This window comes from Mirounga angustirostris, unplaced genomic scaffold (genome assembly GCF_029215605.1).
Source record: "Mirounga angustirostris isolate CCGP_5_RB_7025 unplaced genomic scaffold, mMirAng1.0.hap1 SCAF_13, whole genome shotgun sequence".
NCBI classification, from domain to species: Eukaryota; Metazoa; Chordata; class Mammalia; order Carnivora; family Phocidae; genus Mirounga; species Mirounga angustirostris.
Window position 1 is genome coordinate 94,746,318 of NW_026991721.1, and position 21,751 is coordinate 94,768,068.

General features: G+C 39.9%; 1 protein-coding gene across 2 annotated transcripts in view; it reads right to left on the reverse strand.

Moving 5' to 3' along the window:
- CBL (Cbl proto-oncogene) overlaps positions 1-21,751 on the reverse strand; it is an 82,705-nt gene that overhangs the window by 29,859 nt on the left and 31,095 nt on the right. For both annotated transcript variants that reach the window (XM_045894851.3, XM_064577342.1), the window contains 2 exons: positions 2,888-3,034; positions 80-236 (listed from right to left, as the gene is read on the reverse strand). In XM_045894851.3, coding sequence (XP_045750807.1) covers positions 80-236; positions 2,888-3,034 — 304 coding nt within the window. The remainder of the gene's footprint in view (positions 1-79; positions 237-2,887; positions 3,035-21,751) is intronic.

The following is a 21,751-nucleotide window of genomic DNA, read 5'->3' on the forward strand; positions in this document are numbered from 1 at the left end:
ACTCCCAGATGTTATTTTTTTAAAGAGCTCTCTCTTCAGAAAAGTAGCAGCTAGTTTAGCCAACATTTTAGTATCCTACCTGAAAGAGTCGTGTGAAAATGTCAAATTCAAAAACTGAAATATAATCATTGCAGGTCAGATCAATAGTGGATTTCAGAGCCATGGCCTCGAGCCCAGAACTGATGGGATGCACTTCATGAAGGGCCTGTCGGAAACTCTTCCAAGGGACTATTGTCCTAGATGGGGGAGCAGGGGTGGAAGGGAAGGCACAGAGTGAGATAACAGACAATTCTGGCCATTGCTATAATAACCAAGAAAAAAAGCCACATTAAGGTCTCAGTATCAATTTCAACTCTCTTAAAGAAGCGAAGTTGTATTTTGGATTGAGAACAGAAAGGAAATAAATGATGTATTTCTTAATTTTCTAATAAGGAAATTAGTAACAGAGAAATCTTTTCCCACTATTCTTTGGCAATGTCACAAACTAATCCCCTTTCTCATCTTTCTTCACACATTTGTTCTCTTTAGAGAAACATGGAAAGAGAGAGGAGATTACTCTTTATATAAATGTCATCTGTAGCCAGGCCTTCACTAACTGAAAAGCTTACATTTAAACCAACTTTTTAAAAGCACATAAAACATTCTGAGTTCTTTGAGGAACTCACAATCTCAAGGCCTAGACATGAGGAAATAGGCTTAAGGCACAGGAAGAACATGGTTCTGAAAGGGATGAGGAATAAATTATTAACGTAAGAGTGATTATACCCCAGATAAGGCTAGCACAAGATACTACGGGATTTCTATTTCTCAAGATCTTTACATAAACACAAGCTCACTGACTTTGAAATGTTTCTGTACTCATTGCCTAAGAATTAAAAGAGAAAGTGGCATTTTGAACTCTTTTCTAATGGGGTTATTAAGTTAAAAGGAACAAAGTTAAATTCATTCCCATCCCCTTTAAGTTTTAAAATCACTAATTATTCTATATTTTACATTTAAACATATTTTTTAAAAGGCATTTAAAGCGAAATTTACATTAGGATCTGTATATTCAACTAAAAAGTACTGCTCTTTTTTTCAGTTCCTTGATCCGAAACTTCAGAAGATAAACATTTATATTAATACTTAAAAGCATAAGTTTAATTCATAAATCTGTCTATATAATTTAAAACTTCTATACATCAAAAGACAATATAACGGGGCGCCTGGGTGGCTCAGCCTTTAAGCATCTGCCTTCGGCTCAGGTCATGGTCCCAGAGTCCTGGGATCAAGTCCCGCATCAGGCTCCCTGCTCTGCGGGAAGTCTGCTTCTCCCTCTCCCACTCCCCCTGCTTGTGTTCCCTCTGTCAAAAAATAAATAAAATCTTAAAAAAAAAAAAAAAAAAAGACAATATAACAACAAAGTGGAAAAACTAGCCATAGACTAGGAGAAGATATCTGTAATTTAAGTAACTAACAATCAGTACCTTTCAACAGGAAAAAGACAAGTTACTCAGTAGGAAAATGGACAAGTTAGGAACAGGAATGGGCAAGTCAGAATAAGAATCCCAACGGGTCATAATTGTGAAAAGATGCCCAATCTCCTTTGTCATCAGGAATATAAAGCAAAATATGATACCCAATTCATACTACCAGTGTTAGCCCAATTGTGGAGCTACTGGAATTTGTGTATACTACTTATAGGGATAGAAACTGGTATAACCACTTTGGAAAGCAATTAGGCAATATTTGGCAAAGCAGAGGACATGAAACCCCGATTCAGCTATTTCAGTCCTAGGCATCTAACTGTGAAGAAGCTCTTGCACATGAAGACAAATGTAATTTTGTTCACTGCAGCACAGTTTTGTGAGAGCAAATAATGTGAAACACAAACGTCTATTAACAGCAGAATGGATGGGGAGAGATACAGACGAATATTCAATTAAAGAACATGTGTTTCAACTGAATCTGCAAAGCTTTAAAAAAAACAGGAACAAAAAACCCCCAAAACATGGGGAGGTAGGTACAACAGTGCCCCCTTATCTGCAAGGGATACTTTGCAAAATCCTCAGTGGATGGCTGAAATGGCAGATAGTACCAAACCCTAAATACACTATAGTTTTTCCTGTACACACACACCTATGATGAAGTTTAATTTATAAATTAGGCACAGTAAGAAATTAACAACAATAGTAAAATAGAACAATTATAACCAATACACTGTAATGAAAGCTACATGAATGTGGGCTTTCTCTCTCTCTCTCAGTATCTCACGGTGCTGTACACATCCTTCTTGTGATGATGAGATAAGATGCCTCTTGGACGAGATGAAGTGAGGGGAAAGACGCAGGCATTGCAACATAGCGTTAGGCTACTATTGACCTTCAGATAATACATCAGGAAGACCATCTGCTTCTGGACCACAGCTGACCTCAGGTAACTGAAACCATGGAAAGTAAAACTGCAGATAAGGGGGGCCTACTGTACACACATACTAATTATTTTTCTCTATGCTTTCCCATGATATAATTAATTAAAAAAATAAACAAGGGTACCCCGCGGGCTCATTTGGTAGACCATGCGACTCTGGATCTTGGGGTTGTGATTTCGAGCCTCACATTGGGGTCAGCATTTACTTAAAAAAATTTAAAAAAAAGTTAAAAATTAGATAAAAGATTTAAAAAAATTAAGCAAAAGGCCACAACATAAGCTTTAGTTCTTTACAGTTCAAATTCATTATTTCGAGGGGTACCTGGGTAGCTCAGTGGGTTAAGCGCCTGACTCTTGGTCTCAGCTCAGGTCCTGATCTCAGGGTTGTGAGTTCGAGACCTGCAATGGGATCCATGCTGGGAGCCTACTTAAAAAACAAACACACACACAAACAAAAATTCATTATTTTGAGACTTACTTTTCCCCAAAAGCTTTCCTCCAAAATTCTGCAGCATCTGCTTTAGTAATCCGAAATGTGTCTCCTTGAAAGAGTCCACTTGGAAAGATTCCTTTTAGTTCTGCCAGCATGTGGCTGAAGATCAGGGACAGTTTGGTTAGGTTTCGCCTACAAATGATCAGAAGTGCAATAATTAAACACATAAACTTACTTTTATTTTAAATGCACTGAATTCACCATATCAGGTGTGTAATTAATATGAACATGAACATACATTTACAAAGAACCTCTTCAAATATACTTTCTGGCAATTATTATTCAGAGATATACAAAACTAGGAAAGAAGAGAGGAAGGAATGTGCTGTTGACACTATTAAATACTCTTGATATTATCTTTGTTCAAAGAAGGGCTTCAGAAACTGTTTTTGTTCTAACACCATATGAAAGATGCAGATATAACACAGGAAAGACTGTTGCATTCACTAGGTCCACCCCTATTTCCCCCATTCAAAAAGATGTTGGATAGTAAATAGAAAATTTTAACAGTAATATATTTTAAGGATTTTATATACAATTATATTATAACAAATATAATCAGGCCTAATACCTCTGAGTATTAACTAACATGAACAAATCTACTTTTTGAGGATGACAGATAAGACAACTCAACAAATAAAGGTACAAACTTGTACACTGATAGAATCATTCACTAACAAAAGAAAGGAAATACTAAAAAAGCAAAATATATTATTTCTGCTTTGCATAAGCTATTCTGGATGTTTTAAAAAGATTTCATTTATTTATTTGAGAGAGAGAAAGAAAAATCAGAAGTTGGGGGAGGGGCAGAAGGAGAGGGTGAAGGAGACTCCTCGCTGAGCAGGAAGCCCAAAGCGGGGCTCAATCCTAGGACCCTGGGATCATGACCTGAGCCAAGGGCAGACACTTAACTGGCTGAGCCACCAGGCACCCCGCTATTCTGGACTTTAAAGCTAATCATAGGGGCGCCTGGGTGGCTCAGTCGTTAAGCGTCTGCCTCCAGCTCAGGTCATGATCCCAGGGTCCTGGGATCGAGCCCCACATCAGGCTCCCTGCTCGGCGGGAAGCCTGCTTCTCCCTCTCCCACTCCCCCTGCTTGTCTTCCCTCTCTCGCTGCGTCTCTCTCTGTCAAATAAACAAATAAAATCTTAAAAAAAAAAAAAATAAAGCTAATCATATCACTCATCCAAATTAAAAAATAAATTAACAAATTAATAAATTACAATTCTCAATTTGAATATCCAGACCTAACAAGTATTTTCACTTAAATCAGACCTTAAAGAGGTTAAGTTTTACCAAAACAACTCCTCTTCCTGTACCAAAACTGAAATGCTCATATCCAAACCATGTGACAATTTCTACCTAACTGTATATGCTATTGCTATGCTTTACCAATTAGTGAACTTTATTCTAATAACCTCATAACGATGCCACAGAGGATGTAGAGAGTTATTGAATCACTATGTCGTACACTTGAAATTAATGTAACATTGTGTGTCCACTATAATTGAATTTAAAAAAAAAGATGCCACATAGTACCAATTTAACACACCACATGATGTCTGCACTTCTGGTATGTCCTTTAATCAGATTATCTTTCTTATTTATTTATTTTTTTTATTTATTTGAGAGAGAGAGAATGAGAGACAGAGAGCATGAGAGGGGGGAAGGTCAGAGGGAGAAGCAGACTCCCCGCCGAGCAGGGAGCCCGATGTGGGACTCGATCCCGGGACTCCAGGATCACGACCTGAGCCGAAGGCAGTCGCTTAACCAACTCAGCCACCCAGGCGCCCACATCTTTCTTATTTTTAATGTGCTGTCATACAGAGCAAGATAGAGACAGATGCTTTAGATATTGTTATACACCAAACCAGGTACTGACTGTACTTATTTTCCCCTTGTCTCAATCATTAGTATTTATATATTCAAACGTCTGTTCTTAAGTGGATTATAAAATTTCAAGTCAACTCATGATCAAATTTGAGTACCTAAACATTCCCTTTCATAGAGAGATTTTTCTCTTTTATTCCTACACAAAATGTTGCACCAAAGACTCCAAGGCTTTCCAGCCCTGACTCTTGGGCAAAATGCTACTGAAATCTTTCCAGTCAGCTTTCACCAGATCAGCTTCAGTTCTTTGAGATCTGTCTTCTTGCACTTTAGCAAGTTACTCTTTCTAGTTTCTGATTTGTTTTCTGAAAGCACTTACAAAAGTGATAACATATTCTTTGAAGACAGTCTAAAATAATTCATATGCTAAGTAGATCAAGTGTGAGATAGGAAAACAAGCACTTACTCAATCCCTAACCTCCCTTAACCCTTAACCGTTGTCCTCCTTGCGCTTTGAGATCCTTCAATTATCGCTTGTTAGAACTTTTACTATTTTATCAAAAAGGAAATAAGATCAAGAATATATCACAGAATGGGGCACCTGGCTGGCTCAGTAGGTAGACGGCGCAACTCAATCTGAGGGTTATGGTTTCGAGCCCCACAATGGGGGTAGAGATTACTTAAATATTTTTAAAAAAGTAAGAACAGGGGCGCCTGGGTGGCTCAGTTGGTTAAGCGGCTGCCTTCGGCTCAGGTCATGATCCTGGAGTCCCGGGATCGAGTCCTGCATCGGGCTCCCCGCTCAGCAGGGAGTCTGCTTCTCCCTCTGACCCTCCCCCCTTCTCATGTGTTCTCTCTCTCTCAAATAAATAAATAAAATCTTTAAAAAAAGAAAAAATTAAAAAAGAACAGTACAGAACAACATATGACATGACCAAAAAGATATATATCACACTCAAGGTTACCATAGAGCTTTTTCTGGACTCTTAGATCATCCTGAAAATATCTTTCTTTGGTTTCTCTAGTGTCTTCTCTTGGTTCTCCTACTGGCTTGTCTTTCTCTGGCTTTTCCTCTTATTCTTTATTTCCCAAGAACATGCTCTCTGCTACTTTCCTTTTTCCATGTACTCTCTTGACTCTTCCTTCACATTCTCAAGCTTCAGAAACTACTCTGCAAGCGATTCCCAAATCTTAAGCCTTGGTAGCTCTCCAACTGCCAACCACATTCCTCCACTCAAATGCTAGCACCTCAGAGCAACATGTTCAAAATTAAATTAATCTTCCTTCTCAAATCTGCTCTTACTTCATGTTCTCTTTAATGACAACACCATTTTACTTCCCACAAATTCGAAACCTTAGAGTCCTCTTGGTTTCTTTCATTTCCCTTATTCTCCATTTCAGGTTTATTTGTCCATTTGCTGACCACTGTTGTCTTCCTATCTTTAAATTATATTATTCTAATATAAGTTCCTTGCTACCTTCCCCCACCTACTCTACAATTCAAACTTTAGTCTTCCATACAGATGGCCAACAGACACACAAAAAGATGTTCAACATCACACTCATGAGGAATCACCTCACACCTGTCAGAGTGGTTAAAATCAACAACACAAGAAACAACAGGTGTTGGTGAGGATGTTGACTGGAACTGAACTGGAGCAGTCACTGTGGAAAACAGTATGGAGGTTCCTCACAAAGTTAAAAATAGAACTGACCTACAATCCAGTAATCACACTACTGGTTATTAACCCCCAAAATATAAAAACACTAATTCAAAGGAATACATGCACCCCTGTTTACAGCAGCATTATTTACACTAGCCAAACTATGGAAGCAGCCCAACTGTCCAAGATGAATGGATAAAGAAGATGTGGTATATATATGCACAATGGAATATTATTCTGTCATAAAAAGTGAAATTTTGCAACACATGGATTGAACTAGAGAGGATAATGCTAAGTGAAGTAAGTCAGAGAAAGACAAATACCATATGATTTCACTCATATGTGGAATTTAAGAAACAAAACAAATGAGCAAAGGAAAAAAAGAGACACACAAAACAAGAAACAGACCTTAACTCCAGAGAACAAACTGATGGCTCCAGAGGGGAGGTGGGTGGGGGGAGGGGTGGACTAGGTGACGGGGATAAAGGGTCCGCTCATCAGGATGAGCACGGAGTCATGTAGAGAACTGCTGAGTCACTACACTGTACGCCTGGAACCAATAGAACACTTTGCTAACATACTGGAACGAAAATAAAACATTTAATAATAATAAAAACAAACTTAAGTCTTCAGTCTCCTCCTATGCAGGTCCAAACATGTCACATAACTACCTCCTTTTAAAAATTATTTATTTATTTTAGAGCGAGCGCAAGAGAGAGAAAGCGAGAGAGAGCGAGAGATGGAGAGAGACAAAGCGCACATGAGTGGGGTGAGGAGTAGAGGGAGAAGCAGACTCCCGGATGAGCAGGGAGCCCGATGCGGGGCTCGATCCCGGGACTCCAGGATCATGACCTGAGCCAAAGGCAGATGTTTAACCGACTGAACAACCCCAGGCGCCCCTAACTGCCCTTTGAGGAGGGAAAAAAACAATTTCCACAGTGCCAGCAGGACAAAACCCAAACTCAGCTTTGATGTGAAGACTTTCCAACTGCCCCAGATCTAACCCACCTTTCTAACTAACTTCTTACTTTGTCAGGAGTATATTCTAACCAAACTGTATATGTTCCTTATACATACCACCCTCACTAGCTGTCCAACCTCTGAGCCTCTGCTTATCCGTTTCCCCAGTCTGAAATAAGACGCAGCTTAAATATCATTTCCTAAGAAGCCAGCTAGAAGTGAGAAGCCAATAAGATACGCACAGCGTATTTGCTGAAGTTCTCAGGCCACCTGAACTCATCTTGTACTTTAGCTATCTGAGGACACAAGGGCTAAATCCATTTCTAATGTGTATTTATATCCATAGGGAATCTGGCACAATTTCTAACCTTCATGATACCTTCCGAAAACACTGAGTGCCTACTATGTGCTTGCTAGGCGCTAGGGATGGATATTAACAGTGAACAAAACAAAATTCCTGGGTTTTATGTATGGCATTTATATTCCCATAGGAGAGCATCAGGTGGTGAGAGAAAAGTGCTCCGAAGAAAACAAAGCAGCATATGAGAAGAAAGTTGTACAGGGTTGCTGTTTTGGAGAGGGTGGTCTGAGGAACCTCTCCGAGAGTAGATTCTTTTTTTTTTTTTTTAAGGTTTTATTTATTTGACAGAGAGAGACACAGCGAGAGAGGGAACACAAGCAGGGGGAGTGGGAGAGGGAGAAGCAGGCTTCCCGCCGAGCAGGGAGCCCGATGCGGGGCTCGATCCCAGGACCCTGGGATCATGACCTGAGCCGAAGGCAGACGCTCAACGACTGAGCCACCCAGGCGCCCCGATTCTTTTTTTTTTTAATTAAAGATTTTATTTATTTGACAGAGAGAGACATAGCGAGAGCAGGAACACAAGCAGGGGGAGTGGGAGAGGGAGAAGCAGGCTTCCCACAGAGCAGGGAGCCCGATGCGGGGCTCGATCCCAGGACCCTGGGACCATGACCTGAGCTGAAGGCAGATGCTTAACGACTGAGCCACCCAGGCGCCCCCCCGCCCCCCGAGAGTAAATTCTTAAACCAAGTCCGAAGTGGGGACAAGTGTGTCTGGGATGACCAAGCCATGCTGGCATCTTTTCAGATAATTTTCCAGTCAGATCTACCAAGTGCCCAGCATTATGCGGGATCAGAGATAAAATATACACACCAAAATAATAATGGACAGAAAGCTATTTTAATATGTGAAGTAAGCCACGAGAAAAGGGAAAGTTATTGACCACAAGGATGTAATGGTACCAGGCACGTAAGAGCAGTTCAAAGTGCTGACTGAAATAGATACTGAAAATCAATTTGAGATACTTTCCTACTTAAGGATGCATCCCCCCAAAAAGGCAGTGTACATTTCTTAAAACCACCAGAGATGTGCACCATAAGCATCACACTTCTTAAAAGGAAATTAAGCATCTATAAAAGCCCATGGGCCAGAGGGTTTTGTAACTGATCTGAGTTGGAATTCTGTTCAATAACATTTTAAGGCCATAGCCTTATAGCTGAGCGTCTGCCATGTACAGGGTTGAATTTAATCAGCAGAATCTGTCTAAACGTGTAATCTCAGAACAATGAGGCATGATGGATATTAAGTCTTATGACAAGGTAAGCAATACTTTGCAAAATCCTTTTTTTTTTTTTTTTAAAGATTTTATTCATTTATTTGACAGAGACAGCAAGAGGGGGAACACAAGCAGGGGGGAGCTGAAGAGGGAGAGAAGCAGGGACCACGACCTGAGCCAAAGGCAGACGCTTAGCCACTGAGCCACCCAGGCGCCCCATTACTTTGCAAAATTCTGTCAGCAGTTACTTCAATTCATACACTATGTTCTAACAATTCTCCAAAGATCCACAAAGGAACACAACTCTTCTATTTTTTTTTTTTTTATAAATACCCTGAAGACAAAAATTTTCTTTAAGTTCCAGCAGTAGCAAGTAATACAGGTTTTTCTTTAACTCGGTGTTTGAAGAAGGAGGTCATTTTTATTACCTTTAACGCCAAACATCTATATCTAAGTAACCACAAATTCTACCCTATAGCTTCCATCTTCCTCTTCCTTTCGCTCACAACTTCCCCGTAATCAAATGCTGATTCAGTATGCAGAGTCAGTTTTTTTTGAAGTTCAAGACCAGTGTCACTTCTTTTCTCCCTACCTCAGGTCTTATTCTAAAAGCTGACATACCTTTGTACCTCAGGCCTAAAGCAATGGTTACATCTTCTGGGTATAATTTCAGCTAACAGGGACTAAGATTTCTGTCACAAATACACAGGTACATTAAAGATTAAAGAAGCAATTATAGTTCCTGTTTTAGCTTCTAAAGTAGAAAGATAAATACAACTTGAAAGGAATTACAATCACCACTTCTACAGATCAAACAAGGCAGTTTTGAGAAGTAGCTTTTATATGAATGAGATAAACAGAAACCTCTTCAAATGATTCCAAATGATGAACTTACTATTGCACAAAATACTGAAAAACAAGCTATCTTGTAACTCACAGCCACAAAGCTATTTGCAGAGAAAGAGGAAATGGAAAAAAGAACATAGTGCGGGGAGATAAATTAACCCTTTCTATTAAAATGTATTTATTAACATTTAAGATGAGTACTGAGAGCAGTACCACTCTTCTTTGCTTAATGAGAATGCTCCTTCCCTTCGAAGTATAGCAACAACATCATGAAGAAAAGGACTGGTGAGAAATCAACATAGGAGACTGAGATGATCTGGGGAAAAAATACGACTTACAAAACAATTAGTCCAAGGTATTGATAAAGATATTCTCTCTTAGGGTTCCGTTTTTTGAAACACCATTTTAATAGAGATAAATTCTATAGCTGAAAAGCATGCTCTGTGTATTCTTTCTATAAAAGAGCTATCTAAAAATAATGTATGTTAATACTGGGGAAGACTAGGGGCGCCTGGGTGGCTCAGTCGTTAAGCATCTGCCTTCAGCTCAGGTCATGATCTCAGGGTTCTGGGATCAAGGCCCGCATCAGGGAAGGCTGCTTCTCCCTCTCCCCCTCCCCCTGCCTGTGTTCTGTCTCTCACTGGGTCTCTCTCTGTCAAATAAATAAATAAAATCTTAAAAAAAAATACTGGAGAAGACTAGAGATCTAAAATGTATTTCCTGGGGTGCCTGGTGGGCTCAGTTGGTAGAGTATGTGACTCTTGATCTTGCGGTTGTGAAGGAGCCCCACATAGTTGGGTATAGAGATTACTTAAAATTAAAATCCTTAAAAATAAACAAATAAATAAAATGTATTCCCTGATCTCCCATTAATTTACTGTGCCGTTGGGCAGTTAGTTAACCTCTCCGGACTGCCACTCCCTGATGTAATATAAAAGAGAGCTGGAACCAATGACTCTTAAAGATCTCTTTCTATCAATAAAAATTTATGAATTTATGCTATTCCACGGATTTGAACTGGAAAAGAAACCTTAACTTCAGCAGTTTAATTTCATAATAGGATTGAAGAAGAAAGCAAGAAAGCAAACTAGCATGTATCTTTATAAGATGGAGGACTAGAAATTATAATAACTTTTTATAGGAAATAATTTTTACAAGTATATTTTATTTCTGCCTGCAAAGAATTTTTTTTACTTTTTAACATTTTTATTTAACTTAAATTCAATTCATTAACATATAATGTGTTGTTAGTTTCAGAGGTAGAGGTTAATGTTTAATCAGTCTTATATAATACCCAGTGCTCATTACACGAGCCCTCCTTAATGTCCATCACCCAGTTACCCTATCCCTCCACCCTCCTCCCTTCCAACAACCCTCAGTTTGTTTCCTATGATTAACAGTCTCTTAAGGTTTGTCTCCCTCCCTGATTTCGTCTTGTTTTATTTTTGCCTGTAAAGAATTTATTTTTAAAGATTTTTTTTTTTTAAGATTTATTTATTTGAGAGAGAGAGTGAGAAAGAGAGCACAAGCAGGGGGAGCTGCAGGCAGAGAGAGGGAGAAGCAGGCTCCTTGCTGAGCAAGGAGCCCGATGTGGGGCTCGATCCCAGGACCCCGGGATCACAACCTGAGCCGAAGGCAGACGCTTAACAGACTGAGCCACCCAGGCGCCCCAAGATTTTATTTATTTATTTGACAGAGAGAGAGAGCAAGCACACAAGCAAGGGCAGCAGCAAGCAGAGAGAGAGGGAGAAGCAGGCTCCCCACTGAGCAGGGAGCCTGACATGGGGCTCAAATCCCAGGACCCTGGGATCATGACCTGAGCTGAAGGCAGAAGCTTTGACTGAGCCACCCAGGTGCCCCACCTGCAAAGAATTTAAATGAACTTATGTCTCATGGAATTTAAATGAGCAGTTAATTGTAGGAACCCAATGTGGGATCTGAAAAGTTAATCTGATCTGGTAAATACTGTTTTCTATTCTAACACCGGGGATTTGCTAAATCCCAGAATGTGTGGTGAATTATTTTACTCAATCTTATTTCTGAAGAAATAACAAACATCAAAAATCATCTCAGCCGGGGCGCCTGGGTGGCTCAGCTGGTTGACCTGCCTTAGGCTCAGGTCATAATCCCAGGGTCCTGGGATGGAGCCCCACGTTGGGCTCTCTCTGCTTGCGGGGAGTCTGCTTCTCCCCCTGCCCCTCCCCCTGCTCATGCTCGCTCTGTCTCTCTCTCAAATAAATAAAATCTAAAAAAAAAAATCATCTCAGCCATTTCAAAATACTGTCTCACGTGAAAATGGTTCAAAGGCTCAGAAAGAAATTTCTTTGATTTTTAAAGAGAAGAAAGCAGAACTTTCCTTTTACAATTTAGTTACTTGTAGAATCTAAGTGATGGGGTATATGATTGGCGTAAAATTCAATTTCTCTGTATGAATGAAAATTTTCATAATAAAACATTGGGGGAAAACCCCAATAATTCAGGCTGAAATCTATTTTAATATCTGTGGACCCAATGAACCTCTATTTCCCAGTGAGTAAATTTCAAAATGGTGAGGACTTTTAATATGATGATTAACAAACAAGCTATATAGAACACTGCATAGTATCATTTTGGAGTTGTAAAATATCCCCGAAAATGAGGTCACAGAGATAACCCATTTTTTGCCAGTCAGCCACGGGGTGAGCTAAAGGCCCCATATAGATGATGATAAATTGATTATACTGTGGAATGGTGATATGATCAATGCTTGTAAATATTTCATTCACTGGTACCATTTCAGTGATAATTATGCTGCTTTCCTACTCACTGAACTCCGAGAACCTTATATGCAAACACTAGTGTCATCCAAAGAATGCTGAGTGAGAGCATACTGTGATGATATTCATAACTCAATAGCAGCATCCCCTGCTCACAGTAATCAGCTTTAAAAATAGATACAACGGAACTTCTTTCAACAAGCTCCACAGGAAGTCAATAAAGTACTGTTTAACTCTTATCTGCTTAAACTACTTTAAAAAAAAAAAGGGGTGGCAAAACCAAAACCATCACCTACAAAAGGAGTTCTGTCTGAGCCAGTATCTCTAAAAATATCAATGACCTTTTTTTATACAAAACATATTAAATGTATCTATTGTTATACTCATGATCATGCTTTTTAAGACATGTAACAGATTATGTTACATATGGTTACGTACGGTAATCATCACACAGCATTAACCATCCAGAGCATTCTGAGCTACCTGTTTCATAGAATTCAAAACTAAAGGGACACTAAACTAATTCACCAGGTGAATGGGAAGGCAGCAGCCCATGTGAGAATCTCCAATACTCCCCTCACATTTCTAACAAATTAATCTTAAACCATAAACTCAATCTCATTACTCCCCCTACACAAAAATCTTCATGGACTTCCCAATAACCACCAAAAAAGTTCAAATTGCTCAGCTTACAAATCAAAGCACTTACAATATGGTCCTGATTCATCTTTCTAAACACATACTACTCAATATTTCCCCAAACATCCTATACTTTCTGGGGCCCCGCACCTTTCTTGATGATGTTACATCAACAATATATGCCTCTATCTCTAACAGTTAACATGAAGACCTTACTAGGTATCAGATGCTTTGCTAAGCTACATATATACCTCATTTAATTCTCATAATAGTGCTTTGAAATAAGAATTATTAATCCTGTCATACAAATGAGAAACAAAGACTTAGTGAAATTAAGTAACTTGCCCAAGGTCATAGAGCTAGTAAGTGGCAGAGCCGGTCTACCTGATTCAAGAGCCCAGGCTGGTCGGTATGATGCAGATTTCCTTTCTAACGCCTATGGTCACTGAACTCCTGCCCAAAGTTCATCTCAAATGCTATCTCCCCCGTGTGTGTAGTGGGGCGGGTAGGTGTGGGATATTCACCAGTCTTCATTTAATGTCCACCTTCCAACCTCAGACCCCAAAGCACTTTGTTCATACTCAGCAAAGGCTCTACCATGTTCTGCTTTGTATCCGTTGTCTTAGTCCCCAACTGGACAACTCCTGACGGGCAGGGAAGGTGTCTCACACACTTCATCTCCTGCAGGAGGAAGCACACTGCCTTGCACTTAACAGGCATTCAATACATTTGTAGAACTGAACTGGAAAATCTTATTTTATTTTTTAAATAAACTTTTTACTCTGGAACCTCAGATTTACAAAAAGTTGCAAAGATACTACAGAATTTTCCATATATCCCTCATTCAGTTTCAGTTTCCCTTAATAGTATTAACACCTTATATTACTGTGGTGCATTTGTGAAAACTAACAAACCCACATCAGTATGGTCCTATTAACTAAACCGCAGACTTCATGCAGGTCTCGCCTGTTTTTTTTCCATTAATGCCCTTGTTTGTTTCAGGATCCAATCCAGGATATATTACCTTTTTAAAAAATTATTTGGGAGACAGAGTGAGCAAGAGAGAGAGCACACGCAAGCAGGAGCAGAGGGAGAGGGAGAAGTAGGCTCCCTTGCCGAGCAAGGAGCCCGACGTGGGGCTCAATCCCAGGCCCCTGGGATCATGACCCCAGCCAAAGGCAGACGCTTAAGCAACTGAGCCACTCAGGCACCCCCAGGATACATTACATTTAACATCAAATCTCCTTACTCTCCTCTGGTCTGTGACAGTTTCTTAGTCCTTGCTTTTCTTTGACCTTAAGAGTTTTGAGGGGTACTTGTCAGGTATTTTGTAGAACATTCCCCAATGTGTTTAGCTGATGTTATGCTATTTTTGACGAGGCTTGAGTTTACAGAAAGAATGCCACAGAAGTGAGATGCCCTTCTCATCACATCCTATCAGGGGCTACATGAAGTCCTCATGACATCATTGGTGATGTTAACCTTGATCACTGGGTGAATGCCAGGAGGGTTTGCCATGCTTCTCCACTGTACAGTTACTAGTGGAAAAGATTTCCTTTTTCACAGATAGTCTTCCTTTCCTAATTCATCTGAAACAGGATCACTTATACTAGAGACAGTATTTGAAAATAATTATTTTCTAAAGAGTTTGTATTTTTTTTTGTATTTTTTATTTTCTAAAGAGTTTAAGACTATAATCCGACTTCTCTGTATTTCAAAATAACCTCAACCCAAGTTCTGAAAGATAAATATATAAGCTATTACATACACTGAAGCATGTGTCTGCAGCTAAAGTGTATTAACCCCAAGAACTGATTACTACTTCTCTATACCAGTTCTTTAAAGAATATGCGAACACTTAAGTAACATAATGCAGAAATCTCCAAAACTTCTCATACCCTCTCACTAACAAATGACAAAAGCACCAGGTAGCTTTCAGAAAGCCTGTCCTGTGAACTTAAAATATAAATTTAAAAATATATGGATATATAGACAGACAAATTATATTGAGGAGGAAACAGCTCTAATAGAATCTAATCTAATATGCAGAAAGTTTATCTGGTTATCATTAATTATTTACCTCCTAAATATATGACACATTAGACATTTAAATATATGGTTTCTCTGAACAAATACAGAGTAGCTACTAAACTTTACTGTCCTCAAAACTTGGGAAGGAATATGAAATTTTCCATAACTATCTGAATCTAAGACTTTTGAAGGGATCAAAGCTAGAGAAATCTTTGTCACTGCCATTCTCTTCAATATGTTTTCCATGAAAAATAATCCTCCTTAAGATGCCTGGGTGGCTCAGTCAGTTAAGTGTCTGCCTTCAGCTCAGGTCATGCATGATGATCCCAGGGTCCTAGGATCGAGTCCCGCATTGGGCTCCTTGTTCAGCAAGTGCCGCTCCCCCCACTTGTGCACGCTCTCCCTGACAAATAAATAAAATCTTAAAAAAAAAAAATCCTCCTCAAGTTCACAATTCTGTGTCTCCGTACAACTCTGGCATTAGTATTTTATTTATTTAGTTAGTAGTATTTCAGCAATTACTATTTAGTTGGTAGTATTTTATCAAATTAAACATTCTTTATTAAGAAACCACAACCAGGGGTGCCTGGGTGGCTCAGACGGTTAAGCATCTGCCTTCGGCTCAGGTCATGATCCCAGGGTCCTGGGATCGAGCCCCGCGTAGGGCTCCCTGCTGAACAGGGAGCCTGCTTCTCCCTCTCCCTCTGTCTGCCACTACCCCTGCTTGTACTCTCTCTTTCCTGTCAAATAAATCAAATCTTAAAAAAAAAAAAAGAAAAAGAAACCACAACCAAAGACAATGCCATATAACATAGGAAAGAAAGTCTTCCTGGACCTGTCTAGTTAGCAAAGCAGACTCACACTTTGGCCAACCAGAGTCAAGTAAAAACTGAGTGCTGTAAGAGCATGGGGGGGGGGGGGGGCGCGGGGAACAAGAATTAAAACTAGTATAATTTAGGAGGCCTCTTGGGCTTTAGAGATTCAATGAAACTTCACCAGACAATATGGGAAGGAAAGGGATTCCAGGCCAAGGGAGTGACCAAAGCTCTGTAAAAGAGCTCGGGGACTGTCAAACCAACTGGGAGGCTAGAACGTACCACCATGGCAACTTTCGATAAAACTGAAAATGCAGGCGGGACTCAAACTTTAGCAAGCAGGGTGCGAGATATTAAAAATGCAGCAGGAAGTCATTAAGGGTTTGCAACGGGGTGACATCTAATCGGTTTTTAAGGCCATAAATGACAGCAGCAGGAAAGAGTGAATTAGAGGAGAATGACAAAAGCAGAGGGATCAATTAGGATGGACTGCAGCCGAAAGGTAATGGGAGCCTGAACATGGGCGGTAAAATAAGACCGGTGTGCAGTGCCCGGCTGGCTCACTCAGTAGAGCCTGTGACTCTTGATCTTGAGTTTGAGCCCCATATACATATAAAATAAGACAGATGTGAGAGATACTGCAGAAGTAAAATCAAGAAAAAATGACTGAATCGAAGAGATGATGAACCTGAAACTCTGAGCCTGAACAACCGGAAACAGGGTCTTAAAAAAATATGCTAATAAAAGCTAATACTTTTTAAGGGCTTTCTATGTGTCAGGCACTTTACATTTTATTTAATTAATTCTTATTCACAATCCTGTAAGATAGAATCAATAATTACCCCCATTTTACAGATGAAAACCCCAAGGTCGAAAGAACTAAGCCTAGAACCAATCCCAGTAGTTTGAGCTCGCCACGGCTGCCTGATATCAATCCTGTAACAGAGAAAAGGCAGCTGGTCTACTTAAGGAAGAGGACACATTCTGTGTTCAGACATGTTGATTATGAGATGTCCGAAAGATATTCATATGGTAACATTTAGCCAGCAGCCTGGGAAAGAGACAGGGAAGCAGGTTTGTGAATCATCTGTATAAGACTGTCAACACTGTTGGGAATGGGACCAACTGTCTGCTCATTCCCTCACACAGGACAATCAAACTGAAACGATGGCGTTTTGAAAAGACTTGGAGTGTCTCCCTTTGGGAGGAGTGTAGGGGAGGGTGGGATGGAGTCAGAACAGGAGTGGCACACTTCTCATAAAAAGCAAAACAGGGACGACGCCTGGGTGGCTCAGTCGGTTAAGCTGCCTTCGGCTCAGGTCATGATCCCAGGGTCCTGGGATCGAGTCCCTCATCAGGTTCCCTGCTCAGTGCTCTCTCTCTGTCAAATAAATAAATAAAATCTTAAAAAAATAAATAAATAAATAAAAATAAAAAGCAAAACAAATCCAGGGCACTTGACTGGCTCAGTTGGAAGAGAGTGCGACTTTTGGTCTCGGGGTCATGAGTTCGAGACCCATGTTGGGTGTGGAGGTTACTTAAAATATATAAATAAATAAATTTTTAAAAGGCAGAACAAATCCATGTGAACGGTTATTCTGAAATACTGGGCAATCAATGTCCCAACCATTTTCTTTCTTTATAAGAAAATCGTGCTAATTTTGTACATTCTCACATAAGGCAGAAATTAATGCCATCTCTTTGAGACCCAGTATTTGTCAGTATTTTTTATATAGACTTGATAAAAATGCATTTAGCATCTTAGGACATCTTCACAGATTCTAAAATTTTAGGGACTGTGCCACCCGTCCAGTACATCTATCCAACTTCCCAACAGGACCACCATGTGTATGAGAACCACCATGCAAGAGTAAACAGTATTTACTGTGTTCAGTAAATTCACAAAGTAAGACACATGATAAAATGTCAACGGTGTCAAAGTGCAGAGGTATATTCACATATGAGGAAAAAGAAGGAAAGGAGGAGAATACAAGATATTTGAAAGCTATGTGAGAATGCAAACTTAAACCTATCATGATGAATTGTTAAAAATCTTCAGAATGCAGCAACTCTTAAAATCTAACACAAATCAGACACAAAATATAGAAGGCATTTTAATAACAGATTACAGTTAACTCTACTCCAGTAACTTCTACTAATTTATTCATTCCATAAATATTGAATGCCTACTATATGGCAAGCACTGTTCTTAAACCTATGAATTTAGGGGAAATGGACTATTTCATTTCAGACCCTGAGTAAACCACAACCATTAAACAGAGTAGGTACCAAAAGCCCCTCCCCACCCCTCAAACAGAGACTTAATTATGCATGCATGTAGGCACAAGCATGCACATTAGACCATAACAGTACTACAGAAGAAATTTTTGCTAAATATCCCCCACAAAAGCGAATTCTTATTTTTGCAAACTGTCACAAATACAGAAAGAGAAGAATTAACTCACTGTGATTATTTCCATAATCAAAGAGCATGAGAAAAAAAATTATATGCTAGCTTCACTTACTAATATAATGTGTTATATAGATGAATAAATCATAAATGATTGTTAGTATATTTATATATTATATATACTAATGCAACGTACTATATAGATAAAAAATCGTAAATGATTGTTTTGTTTTTAAGATTTTATTCATTTATTTATTTTAGAGACAGAAAGAGAGCATGAACAGGGGGAAGAGCAGAGGGAGAGGGAAAGGTAGAGAATCTCAAGCAGACTCCGCACTGAGCAAGAAGCCAGATGTGGGGCTCAATCTCACAACCCTGAGATCATGACCTGAGCCAAAATATCAAGAGCCAGATGCTCAACCGACTGAGCCACCCAGGTGCCCCCCAAATCATAAATGATTGTTAAGTAGAAGCCAGTGAAGCATTCATACATCATTACAAACTAGGGTTAATCCCAGCAACTTTACAAATCTATTACCATAATTCACTGTAACAACTGCATACAGAGAAACAAAATATGGAGGTGCCAGGGTGGCTCAGTCAGGCGAGCATCCAACTCTTAATTTCGGCTCAGGTTATGATCTGAGGGTCATGAGATGAGCCCTGGGTTGGGCTCTACGCTCAGCAGGGAGTCTGCTTTAGATTCCCTCTCCCTCTGCCCCTGCTGTTCACCTTCACCCCTGCGAGCTCTCTCTAAAATAAATGAATGAAAGAAAGAAAGAAAGAAAGAAAGAAAGAAAGAAAGAAAGAAAGAAAGAAAGAAAGAAAGAAAAAAGAAAGAAAGAAAGAAAAGAAAAACAAAACATGTTCACTTTATAGAGCCAATGACTTCTTATCTCCATGGCAGTCCAGTTACCACTTCAGTCCCAGTTACCACCATCTCACCCGGATGACTGGTTTAGCTCCTGACCAGTCATCCTGTGCTCTCTGGCAATGAGCTCAGCAATGAGCCAACAAGGACCAAGGGCTCCTCCTTCCCTCTGCCAGGAGGGGTTTCTACTAAACATCTTCCCAAGGGTTCTCACAGTCTCTAGGTACGTGACAGCTGGTTCTCAGCAACTCCTAGAAACAGGTGGTTCCTAAACTCCCACTTTTTACCTCGCTCATCACACTCAACCCCATAAAAAGAGAGAGTACAGGGTGGGTTGTGGAGGTAGGGTCTCTTTCCTGGAGCCCAGTCTCACAGTACGGCCAGCTGTGACCCAACCCAAGCACTCCTCTCCAAAGGACACCGAGAAAAGAGGGGGTCTGTGTACCTGTCATCCTTCCACCCATGAATTCCAGCCTGACATTCACCTTGAGTCCACTGAGAGCAAGTTCTCAAAACTACTTGCTGACTCAACACTTGGATCAAGAAAACTTCAGTAGCCTTTGCATTATGACACTGCTTCTGAAAAAGTTATGGTAAAGTATACATGATATAAAAATTACTATTTTAACCATTTTCAAGTGTATAATTCTGTGGATAGGGCAATGAATATACTTTTCTCCTTCGCTTATTTTTCAATGACTGTGGATCTCTAATTTTTTTTTATAGACTTTATTGATTCATTTGACAGAGAGAGAGCACAAGCAAGGGGAGGGGCAGGCAGAGGAAGAGGGAGAAGCAGGCTCCCGGATGAGCAGGGAGCCCCATGCAGAGCCCGATGCGGAGCCCAACTCGGGGCTCAATCCTAGGCGCCCGGGATCACGACCTGAGCTGAAGGCAGACGCTTACCCAACTGGGCCACCCAGGTGCCCCTCTAATTTTTTTAAAAAGCCAAATACCTAGGTCTGCTTTCTGTGAACTGTGTATTATTCTAAGTGTTTCCCAAATATTACCATATTTATTAGAACACAACAATCCCAGGAGAACACCTTTAAGTGAGATATCCGAGGCGAAGAGCAGTACCTGGTCTCAGGTCCTAGACAGTGAAGAGCTGAGGGCTCCACTCTGGGCAATCCAGCTCACACAGACAGTCCCACTTACATCTAATTCTATCCTGTCTCAACAGCACTGCTCAACATGCCGTGTTTCCCAACATGTGAGTGTGTCATGGGCTGGAAATGATTGAGAAACTGTGCTATAAGGCAGGGCCTTAATTATCATTCAGGATCTCCAAGTAAAAATTTAATCTACAAAACCTTCATCCAGGGCACCTGGGTGGCTCAGTTGGTTAAGCGACTGCCTTTGGTTCAGGTCATGATCCTGGAGTCCTGGGATCAAGTCCCACATCAGGCTCCCAGCTCAGCGGGGAGCCTGCTTCTCCCTCTGACCCTCTCCCCTCTCATGCTGTTCCTCTCAAATAAATAAATAAATAAAATCTTTAAAAAAAAACAAAACAAAACAAAAAACCTTCATCCAGTGATTAAAATGTAAAATGGAGAATATTCACTCAAACAAAGAAAGGTCTAAAGATCCCTACACAAAGGTTCACGCGGAGAACTTAGCTCACAGTTAATACAAACAATGGAAGATTCTCTTTCCTAAGTGCCGTTTTAATCATGCTCTTTGAAGTTAGAACAGGAGAATCAAAGAAAAGGATCACTATTATCTGGTTCAACTTCACCGAGGAAATACAAGTCAACTATTTTAAATGTAAGTAAGTGGGGGAAGAAGCTCTAAGAATAAGAACGAAACGAGTTATGGAATACTAACTCTGAATGCTTAAACTTGGATTTCAACCATCCAGGTATATTGTATTAGACACTAAAGCTGGGTGTTTTGCATGTGAAAGGAGGAGGGGGAGGGTTTAAACAAAGAGGGAAGAAAAATGCTAACGAAGGCTCCTCATTCCATTTCTTTGACAAATTTAAAACACTGGATTTAAACTTTCTGGAAAAAAAAAAATATACATTTCAATACACAATCAGTAAAAAAAGAAGTTGCCAGGATTAAAGTTCACAACGCATTTTCATACTACTAGGCATCCCCAGCAAGCACTTGCTGCTTTGTACACTACAGCCTGGCAAAAAAGACCTTCTCGTAGCCAGCTTTCGAGCTTGTTCTTTAAGATGTTCTAATTTAAATGCAGTTGTGCACTTCACAAGTATTATGGTTTTAGAGCAAGTCTTGGTTGGCACACTACTAGAGCAAAGTGATTAGAAAAAGCTTTTGCACATTCTACTTGACATTCACTGCCTATTTCTCTATAATGTTCTGGTTTTATAAAAGTTATCACAGATTCTTTGAGAGGAGGCAAGGGAGGAGATCTTCATGTTCCCTCTATTGGCATAATCAAGCTTATGTCCGGTAAGAAATATTTTGGGTGAAATTCTCTTGTT